The sequence below is a fragment of the Oryzias melastigma genome, linkage group LG15, assembly GCF_002922805.2.
Source record: "Oryzias melastigma strain HK-1 linkage group LG15, ASM292280v2, whole genome shotgun sequence".
Taxonomy (NCBI): Eukaryota; Metazoa; Chordata; class Actinopteri; order Beloniformes; family Adrianichthyidae; genus Oryzias; species Oryzias melastigma.
Genome location: NC_050526.1, coordinates 1508867 through 1520035, shown reverse-complemented (window position 1 = coordinate 1520035; position 11169 = coordinate 1508867). Strand labels below are relative to the sequence as shown.

At 40.5% G+C, this 11169-nt stretch overlaps 1 protein-coding gene across 3 annotated transcripts in view; it reads left to right on the top strand.

Annotated features, from left to right (window-relative positions):
* zswim8 (zinc finger, SWIM-type containing 8) overlaps positions 1-11169 on the top strand; it is a 35961-nt gene that overhangs the window by 3892 nt on the left and 20900 nt on the right. For all 3 annotated transcript variants that reach the window (XR_002917834.2, XM_024261366.2, XM_024261365.2), the window contains exons 3-9: positions 3974-4068; positions 4146-4318; positions 4520-4627; positions 4702-4783; positions 6897-7017; positions 8190-8391; positions 10206-10381. Coding sequence is in view for 2 of the 3 variants with exons in the window: in XM_024261366.2 (XP_024117134.1) it covers positions 3974-4068; positions 4146-4318; positions 4520-4627; positions 4702-4783; positions 6897-7017; positions 8190-8391; positions 10206-10381 (957 nt within the window). In the remaining variant the exon portion in view is untranslated. The remainder of the gene's footprint in view (positions 1-3973; positions 4069-4145; positions 4319-4519; positions 4628-4701; positions 4784-6896; positions 7018-8189; positions 8392-10205; positions 10382-11169) is intronic.

Here is an 11169-nt window from a genome sequence, read left to right as displayed (position 1 = left end):
TTTTTTTTTTTTTTAATTAAACTAGCATTGACATAGATTTAAAAATTAAAACGTCTTAAAAATATACTGATGATGCATGAACTTTAGATAAGTTTAGATGACCTCTGACCTATTCCAGTTCAAAGATCATTAATTTAGTTAAAAATGCTGCAGATTTGATCATTAGTTCAAAATGTGACAAGATTTGTTTAAAAATGTGTAAGTTGATTTTTCTTTAACATTACATAATTGCTAAAGCGGCTGGGTGGCTCAGTGGGCTAGGTGAAGGGCTGACACGCAGGAGCCCTGGGTTCGATTCCCAGGGGTGTCCACTGATCCCCACCCAGATTGGGTCCTTAGTCAAGACCCTTGACGCTGCTGCCTAACTGGGTCCCTGTGCCCCTCAAGTACAGGGTTGTGTCAGGAAGGGCATCCGGTGTAAAATCACTGATGTGAAACAGTGGGTGCTGTTACGGTGTGGAGACCCCGAAAGGGATAAGCTGAAAGTGAACTACTACATTACATAATTGCTAAACATTGAACAACAGTGAAAATGGGACATTTTTCCCATCAAATGTAAGGGATCGTCTGAAAATGTAACATTAACCGAGATTAATAAAGTTCTGATTATTGATTTTTGTTTCCTAGCTTGTTGTCATTGATAATTATGTTGAGAAATCAACGTCTTCACATAGAGGAGTATCATTATTCATTATTAATAATCTATAACTAAAGGTAAACTAAGCAAATTTGTTATTTCAAAATGGTTGCCCTTCATATGACTCAGTACCCATGAAGAAGCTCTCAGTGTAAAAAAGGTTGGTGACTCCTGATCTAATAGATGCCAAATTAGCCCAAAAAGCTAACACATTGCTTAAATACTAGCTAAACATCCCTAAAAATTCCCCAATAAACTAAATTAGTCTAAAATGTCAGCGTGTTGTTAAATTATCAGCTAAACTTTAAATTAGCCTAAAAAACCTCAGTAGATAACAAATTAGCCCAGAACGTTAGCATGTTATTACAATATTAGGTGAACTCCAATTTTTTTTATAGGACTATAAAAGATGAAAACATGAACATATTCAAAGGCTTCTTGCTAATCTACTTAAAATTTTATCATTTGAAGCCTTTCTCATTCCTTTTCTTTGGGGCATATTTTGCTCAATATTTCAAAAACTAAAGTTTAAACCCCGACTGCTAGTCTGCAGCGCCCCAAAGCAGGCCTCTCTCAGCAGCTCTGCACCAAAACAGCGGCAGGATCATATAAGAACCCACTTGTGGAAGATGTCCACTCATCATTCTTGTTACAGAGCTCAACGACACGTACAGCTCAGTTTTTAACCTCAGATGGGTACTGAAACTGTGCCAGGTTGGTACCAGTACCATGTAACACGTAAATGTTTGGTATTAGACATGTCAATCTCTTACATTCTATTCAGTTTTGGCCAATCACTGGATTTTTTCAGCAGTTGTGGATGGGCCTGAATTTTGCTGCGAGTATCGTGTGAATTAACTCCTTCAGGGTCCTCAGCATTCCGCTTCTTTTGGTGAATCATTTTCACGCTGTTGTCCGTATGCGAGGAATAGTAGCGCACAGCGAACAACATCCTCAGTGTTTGATTTGCAGTGCGAGAAGTGTGATACGCTGCAGTTTTGTTTCAGCTTGTTCTTACGCTATTTGGTGTTTGCATGTTTGTCAGAGCTTAGCCCTTCATCAGGACTTGTTTTTAAATGGAAAAAACTTTAAAAGCATATCAAGCAAAAAAGAAAAAGTAATACAGATTTTCCATTGCCATCAGAGTGACAGGCGGGCACTCTGATTAGAATGACATCAGCTTTGGGGGAAAAATAAAGAAAAAGGAAATGATGGGGAGGAGATCCAGACAAATGGATGTGTCTGGAATACTAAAGAGCTAGCTTTTCCCACCTTTTCTGGGTTTTACCCGATTCATTTAGTGATGCACAATAATGACTTAAAGGAGCGCTGTGTGTAAAGTGACAAACACCTGTTTGAGCTGGAATTTATTGAAGATGTACGGTATTCTGCATCTAAAATGAACGTTTTTCGCTAATCATAGCTAGCTCTGTGGAGAAATTGAGTGTTGTTTTAGTCTGGGGGCGGAGCTTGCAGCACAGACTCTTCCAGGGAGCTGTTGGCATCGATCTTACGTCGGTACGGTTTTCGTGGGTATGGGAGGGGCTGCTGCAGACAGTGCAGGTTTTTAGAGGATTACTCTTAAATGCATGAACAGATCAAAATACCACTTTGGGATTCTTTATAGTGAGGGATGAACAAGAAAATGGATTTAAAATCTCAAAAAGAAGAATTTTCATGGTAGGGGCCCTTTAAGAGAAAAGAAACAAGTTTAAACAAACTTTGGATTTCTGTGTGTGTGAAGAGCTGAGGATGTGGAAAACATTCTGGTGGATTTTTAACTTTATATGTCAGAGATCTGGCTGCCACCTCATGAAAATCCATCCACTAACGGTCGGAACAAACACATGATGAAATACTGCAATTACATCAAATCTTCATTATGATCAATGTTGCATTTTTGTTCAACAGGATTCACATTTTATTTCATTTTACTGATTGCACCATCAATGTTTGTTTCCATCATTCATTTTAATCATCAAACTAATGTATTTGCAACATGTATGCTAACAGTGACTTCTTATTTGGCTAGCATAGATTTTCTATAAAATACTTCTTCATCACCTCTGTTCTGTTTGCATTTCTCCATCCTTTTTACTGTGTGCTGAAAATTCCTCTTTGTTTTTACAATCATTAAGAATCTCAATTGTCTGGATAAAACTCCGACTTTTGAGGGACTTGCTAGTGTTGTGCCCCCAGCAGATGATGCTTTAAGCTACAGGAGTCAAACTCCAGGCCTCGAGGGCCGGTGTCCTACATGTTTTCAAACCAAGCTGCCATTGAAGCTCCTTATTGGCCAAACACACCTGATCCAGGTAATCAGCAGTAGATAAGACAGCAGGAGGCTGGCCCTCGAGTCTTGAAGTCTGACACCCTAAGCAAGCATTTATGTTCTCTATAAGAAAGACCGGCACTGGGTTGCTGTAGATTAGTGAACAGTTGGGTTTTAAATCCTTACCCTGACAGTTATTGTGTTCCTAAGCCTCCACGGCCCTGCTCTACCCTTCATTTATTAAAAGGATGGTGTCTGCGACATGTGGAGATGTAAATGTTGTTGTGTCTGCGTCTAATCCAGAGGTCTGCAGCCTGAGGCTGCGGGCCACTTTTACCTCTCCATAGTGGCTCTTTGGGCGAAGAAAGACAAAATAAGAGGCCCTAAAATTTAAAAATGACTGGGTTAATATTGATTTAATTTGAGATTATTTAGGTTTCTGGCTTAGGTGTTTGTAGAACACCCCTGCTGACATCACACCAACTCAAAGGACCTTTTCTGCTCTACTATATGTCTACTATTTTTTACAGATTTCTAAATACAATCAACATTTTTTTCTGATAGCTCTTTCAGTGCGTTTATCTTTCAGCATATATTATGCTGTTAATTGACTTTACAGAAGGTAGCTGCAAATTAAATAAATCCTTATTTTTGTAAGTGTATCCAAGTACACCTAGAAAACAAAAGAAGATTCTATTGGGTGGGATGATCCCATGTGGAACAGGAAGTCTTTTATTTTGAAAGGAAGTCATATGACCTTCTGNNNAAAAAAAAAAAAAAAAAAAAAAAAGACAATTAGCTTTTTTCTTTGTAAAGTCCTGTTTTTATTCATGCAAAAAAGACATATAATTATATCAAAAGTAACAACATTTTCAAAGGGTGAAATAAGAATTTGCAGCTCCTGGTCAGTGAGAAACAGGCCCAAACGGCTCTTTTAGTGTAAGAGGTTGCAGACCCCTGCTCTAATCCATGTAAAGGTCGGTGTCTCTGGGGTTGGTGACGTCTTTTGCCTCGACATGGATAGACGGTAACAGAGATCTGAATTAGCTCTGGCTGTGCTGCAGGTTGTATTCCTGTCTGGCTAACGGTAGTCCAGATGAGTTCCAGCGAGGTGAGCAGCTCTACAGGATCCGAGCCGTCAAAGACCCTCTGCAGATAGGTGAGAGGACGATCATGTCCTGATCACTGGTTATCTTCCACCCACACCACCTGACTACTCTTCATGTCCTCCTCCAGGCTTCCACCTCAGCGCCACTGTGGTGTCCAGTCAGTCCGGGCAGTCCAAAGGAGCTTACAATGTGGCAGTCATGTTTGACCGCTGCCGCATCACTTCCTGTAGCTGCACCTGTGGTGCTGGGGCGAAGTGGTGTGCTCATGTGGTGGCTCTATGCCTCTTCAGGATTCACAATGTGAGCTTCCCTTCACTTTCATTTTTTTCTTTTGGACTATGAGCTAAACTTATCTCATGCATCAACCGAGTCACTGGGTTGAGTTCTGGTGAATCGTCTGGCTCCCGTGTCCGTTCACTGGAGGAGCAGTGCTACACTTTTCCCTCTCAGCCTTGCTCTTGAGTTTTTTCTTCTTCTCACTGACGTTGTTCTGTAACGCAGGCCTCTGCAGTCTGTCTGAGGGCTCCGGTCTCGGAGTCTCTGTCGCGGCTTCAGCGGGACCAGCTCCAAAAGTTTGCCCAGTACCTCATAAGTGAATTGCCTCAGCAGGTATTGTTCACAGTCAGGAACAGAGGTTTTGGTCTTCTGATGGGTTTGTGTGACGTGGGTGACTTTATTTGCAGATCCTGCCCACGGCCCAGCGGCTGCTGGATGAGCTGCTGTCCTCTCAGTCCACTGCCATCAACACAGTGTGTGGAGCTCCAGGTACAACCAACACAGACTGCACTTCCTGTTCCTGTAAAAACGTCTGTCACAGGAGCAAACAGATATTCTTAAAACCTAACTTCGAACGTAAACATGACTCTAACATTTGGTTTGTGGTTCTTTAGTCTCTTGTATTGGTTATCTGAATAAGTATATAGATATTCAAATGTTTCTTTCAGTCTTGTGAAAATACAATAGATAATTCCTGATGTCAGCATATAAGCTAAAATAGACATGTCATGAAGGGGAAACAAGTATAATTTATTTAAGCACAGAAGACGCACTTACAAACCAACAACTTCTGACTTGGATCACTGTTCAAATGTTTGGGACCATTTGAATCAATTTGATGATTGCAGGCCTTTGTCCCTCTAAGGCCCGATCCGAATTCTTCCTTTCCCCTCCATTTGAAGGAGCATTTTTAGAGCAAGTGTGTCCGAAATATTTATTTTTAAATCCAACCCTCCAAGTGGATGGATACAAAGTCCTCCATCGTGAGGGTAAACCGTGTTGCACTGAGAAGCTCTTTTCTTCATGTGGATGTGCTCCCACAGAAGTTTACATTTAAATGTTAGTGATGACTTTTTGTTTCAGCGTGACCTTTTTAAAATGATAAAAACAATGTTATGTACATTTGAGCACTGGAAGCTCCGCACTAAGGCTAGCACACCAACGATTATTGGTGACGTCTGAATAATGAGACAGTATTTTTTCCTAACTCTCCGTTTCGAGGGATTAATGAAGGGGAAGGGAGAGGGAAGGATTCGGATTGGGCCTAACTTTCAGTTTGCAGAAGTAACCTGGAGAAGTTTTACCCCTCTCTTCTTCTAACAGCCTCTCACACAAGTTGGATTTTTTTATAATGTTGCAGAAAATAAATATCTTGTCCATAACGAAAGTTCACCTCAATACTTTATAATCTAGCCGTGGTTGGCAATGACAGAGGCCAAACGTTTCTTGTTTCTTTAACAGGTTTGCACACACTAAAGCTGAACTCCCTCTGATGATTCTCTATGGACCGAGGTCCAGAGAGCGGCTAGAACACACCAGAACTTTGAAATGATTTTTACAAAGCCACTTCTGTGATCCTCAGGTGATGGTTTTGGGATCATGGTCATTGAGAATGGTCATTTATCCTCGATGCCCTCACTAAGAGAATAGAGTTATTGGCCAAAACCTCATCATACAAGCCCCCATTTGTCCTTTCTGTTGTTGGATCAATCGTCCTGACCCCTTTAGTGAAGAGAATCCCCAAAGTTTCCACCTCTGTACTGTTTGACGGACTTGGATATGCGTTAGGAGCTTTGTAGGATTTTAATGCACAATGATGATGTTACCATAGTAACTTTACTCCGTGTGGTCCCAGCTCTCTTCAGGTCATTTCTCAGTCACTAAACAAAACCTGGCTGTAAGGGGTTAGTTAGCATCACTCACAAACACTGCGAGCTGTGCAGCGTATTATTTTATTTTAATGTTACAAAGGACCTTAAAGTAACTTATTGTGTTTTCATTTGTTCTAAAATAAAATGTTTTAATGTTTGTAGTTTGTTTATCTCCTCCTTGTTTTCTCACAGAGAAGTATCAATCAGAATTCTGATAAGACCGGATCAATAAGCAGTGTTGATAAGAGGAGTATTGATGAAATTCTAACGATAACTGAGAGAAGATTTTTAAAGTAGGTGTTGCAAACGATTCATATTGTTTGCAGGAACTAAACACTGATTTTCTGCTCCATTCTACATAAATAATTTTAAAATCAAACTGTGATTTCTTTGATTGTTGTTTTTTATTTGGTCTCTCAAAGTTAGTGTATCTATGCAGACCTCTGTCTTTAAATAACTAATAGAATCAGTCCGTGTCAAACATGTTCTTCCCCTGTAGACAAAAGTTCCTTTTAGAGTTAATTCTCCAAGTTCTTGCTGAGCTGCACAGATTATTTTCTGTTTCCTGCGTCTTTCTTCAGTATCATCCCTTTTTAGTGTTGAACTATTCTATCTTGGCATCAGCGTTTGCATAAACGCTCTTGAGGCTGACAGCAGGTGTGGGGTCTGTCCTCGCCTGTGAGGTGTGCTGCTGCTCGTCACGACCTTACAGTGGCGTGTCTTCTGTGCAGACCCGACTGCAGGCCCGTCAGCCCTGGACCAGAGCACCTGGTATTTGGACGAGTCCACTCTGAGTGACAACATTAAGAAAACGCTGCACAAGTTCTGTGGACCTTCACCTGTTGTTTTCAGGTGCGTGCTCATTGGCTTCAGGCCCTCACAGCACGCTATTGTTTTCTTTAGGGGTGTAACGATTAATAGATTCATCGATTCATTGGTTTCTATTCCTACCATCCAACCAGATCCATCCGTCTGAGGCAGAGTTGAATAGAATCGACCTATGCTATTAAAAAATTCTTTTCAAAATTTGAAAAATGTATAATCTATCTTTAAAAATACTGTTTGGATTGAGGAATGGAAGATTTATTTTAACATGATTTAAAAATTGCCAAGTTGCATCACAGTGAACATCACAAGTGATGCAGCAGAAACTGATCAACCATCATTCAGTCTTTGAATTGTTCAGTCATGTGACCACACGGTGTGCTAGAACGTTCTAATAATGATTATTCTGATGTAGAAAAACTCCAGTGGTCTGAACTTGATCAAATTAAAATGTGAAAGGATTTGACATTCATTCTTGTTTGAATGTCAAATAAGTATGAAGATAATTCAAGATAATTTATTATCTTAAAGAAACACAAGGACTCTAGAAAACTCATAGCAGGTATTTCTGTCTGAGTCACACTGCTGGAAGTTTGGGATAAAGATTATCTGGATCCATTTTAAGTCGGTGAATCAGATCCAATTGGATAGTTCAAAATTAACCAATATCAACTATTGATCAGATTGACAATTCCACACTGTGATATGAATCAAGTTGTTAGAATGAATGGTTACACCCCTACTTTTGTATAAAAAAGAGCTTATTTTTCATGTATTTGAGAACTGGACTGATAATCTCATTCCTGATAATTAAATAGTTTTTTTCATGTTTTTTTTGTATAAGAATCGATTCAAATTATAAACTGACCAATCAGATGCCTCTAAAGTGTTTTATGTCGGCTGGCCTTCCTCGTCGGATGTTTAAATGATTTTATTGACAGATTTTGCTTAATCTGCTTTCAAGTGGTAATGATGTGAACTTCTAAGAAGCTCACTCCTGATTGGCAACAATAGTTCTCAAAGCGACTTAGACCAATCAGACTTACTGGTGGGGATATGTGGCTCCAGTCCGTATTGTGAAAAAATGGGAATTGAATTGACTGATCTTAATTGACGTCCCAGTCTTTCTGTCCGGTTCTCACATACAGTCAATGGTCTGAACTCTCCCTGGTAGATGTGTGACTGTACTTTTTGAACAGTGACGTGAACTCCATGTACCTGTCATCCACGGAGCCCCCCGCTGCAGCTGAGTGGGCCTGTTTGCTGCGACCCCTCCGAGGTAGAGAGCCTGAGGGCATCTGGAATCTTCTGTCTATCGTCAGGGAGATGTTCAAGAGGCGAGACAGCAATGCTGCTCCACTGCTGGAGATCCTCACTGAACAGTGCCTCAACTATGAACAGGTAAGATTTTTGGTTGGTGCAGGTAAACCACTGAACAGTCACTTCCCTCTCAAACCTGCCTTGCCGAAGTCTTTGACCGTAATGAATGTTGGGAGTGGTCAAAGCTCCAAGAGCAGTCACTTATTTCCATGGTTCTCAAAGAGAACTTTTTTAAAAAAAATGCAAGTACTTTCTTAGCTATATATCTCGAGTCAAAGTAAAGGCCCGGGGGCCGGATCCGGCCCTCTGGGCAACTCCATCTGGCCCTCCAGATCATTTTATTTTATTGTTATTATTAGTTCAATGTTATCTTGCACTCATTTCTAACTTGTATAATTTCAAAAAATATATTTTTATTTTGAGCAAAATATTGCAAGTTATTTAAGTTGATTTATTCTGGAATAATATTCCTGCCTTTTTATTATTCATAATTGTTTTATAAAGTAGCATTCTGTTAGCTTTTTGGTCTATTTTGACATTTACTAAGATTTTTTAGGCTATTTTGGAGTTAAGCTAATATTTCAGCTACATGCTAGCTGTTATGGCTAATTTAAGCTTTTTTTATGATATTTTGAAGTTTAGCTATTTTTTTCAGCGACGTGCTAGCTGTTTTGGCTAACCCAAGTTTTTTTTTTTGTTTTTGTTTTGTTTTTTCTGTTTTTTAGGCTAATTTGGCATTTAGTTAATTTTTTAGCTGGCTATCAGCTAAAACATTGTTCCTTTATTATTATTCAAGAATAAAGAGACTTCTGGTTATGGTGGAGTGCTGTATATTCACTGTTACCGTGGCTCCTCACTAGTCAACTGAAATAACATTGTTATCATCGACATAGGTGATTCGGGGGGGATACTAGATATTATGCCTCTAAAAAACAACAAGACCGAATCTCAACCATCAAAGCTGCACAAAAAACAACTTTGGATGAAAGCGCTAGCAGGTCTGCAGCGAGTGCTAGCTTCTCTGCTAGCTCGGAGCAGGAAGCTGCCAACAACCTGACGAATGGAGACATTCTTAGTGCGCTCTAAGTGAGGATTCCGCTAAACAATCAGCTAGTGTGATGGAGGGTATTCACAATATTAAGGAGGAACTGTCATCTCACTCAAAGAGGCTGGGGAGGTGGAGGAGGCAGTGTTGCCGAGTGTGCGGTTCGAGAACCACGGGATCAGCTTCTACCAGGCTGGGGGAAAGTCAAAGTCCCATTAGTCCCAACTAGGTGTGTGAAATTTGTTCTCCGCATTTGACCCCTCTCCTGGGGGAGTGGTGAACTCCAGAAATGACCACGCTTAGGAACCATTTGGTGGTTTAACCCCCCAATCTAACCCTTTACTGCTGAGTGTTGAGCAGGGAGGCACCGGGTCCCATTTTTAGAGTCTTTGGTCTGACTCGGCTGGGATTTGAACTTAGGACCTTCCAATCTCAGGGTGGACACTCTACCACAAGGCCACTGAGCTGGGAAAACAGCTTTACAATTGGGATATAATTCTGTGGAGGAGGCATTTGCTGTTTCACTGGGGGGCTTTTAAATAATTTTTAAAGCAAAGGCGGTACAATCAGTGTTCAACAGAAATCGTCACATTATCCACTCACATCAATCCCATTGTGTTTTTGAGTTCCTGTCTGCCCCCTCCAGCAAAGTGTAGGACAAAAACAACAGAAAGCATTAAGCATAGCAGCTGTGTGCTGGATGTGAACATGCTGGGTGTTTTTGTACACTGTGGTCTATAAAGATGAAACCACAAAAACAAACTGTGGAAGCCTGATTCCTGCACAGATTCTACCACAGCTCTGGTTACAGTCTAAGAACTGCAGCTCGGCCTTTGCTGTGTGTCTGCAGATCATCAGCTGGTGGTACAGTGTCCGGACTTCAGCCTCGCACAGCAGCGCCAGCGGCCACACAGGACGCAGCAACGGGCAGTCGGAGGTGGCGGCACACGCCTGTGCCAGTATGTGTGACGAGATGGTGGTCCTCTGGAGATTGGCGGTCCTGGACCCGACCATGAGCCCCTGCAGGTCAGAAGGTTGACAGCAAGTAAAACCGTTGGTTTTCTTCTGAAAAGTGGAGAGAGACCTGGTTATAGGGAAGATGGCAGCTGGAAGGAAGTACAGAACCGGAACACTCCGGCGTGCTGCACATTTATATCAAAAATGCTCTTGTTTTTGGTGAAAAAAGGCTAATATAACCAGGAACCCGAACAGTTGAGTTTTTGAACGTTTTAGCTTTGAACCTTTAAACCCTGAGGTGTTTGTCAAAACCCTCAATGCTCTTTGATATTCCGTAACCCTTTAAACGATCAGTGTGAATTTGCTGATCTGCAGAGAAAACTTTAAAGCAGCTTTTCACTGATGAGCAACACATTCCTAATAAGTGTTGTATACTAAAACCTCTTTTCTCTGATAGAATCAGATTCAGGTTGAAGTGAACTGTGGTCCAACGTAAACAGATCTATGATGTAAAAGTCTGCAGTTTCACAAATCTGAACTCTTTTATCAATAACCTTTTTTAGATTCATAAAGCGTTGACTCTGTTTTGACACATTTTAAGCTAATCTTAAACAATACTAAGAGTTTTAATATAAGTGCCTCCAACTTTGAAATCTTGTGGAATTTCCAGCTGATGATTTTCAGCTGCTATCTTGTCTTCTTAAAAAAATGCTTTGATATCAGTGTTTTATTAATGTACTATACTGCACTACATGGCTGCCAGAGCTAACTGTTCAAATTTTGGTTTCTTTTTAAATCTTTAATATCAGCACCAATTTTAACATGTCAGTATCAGTTTGCACTTAAACATCTGGTAT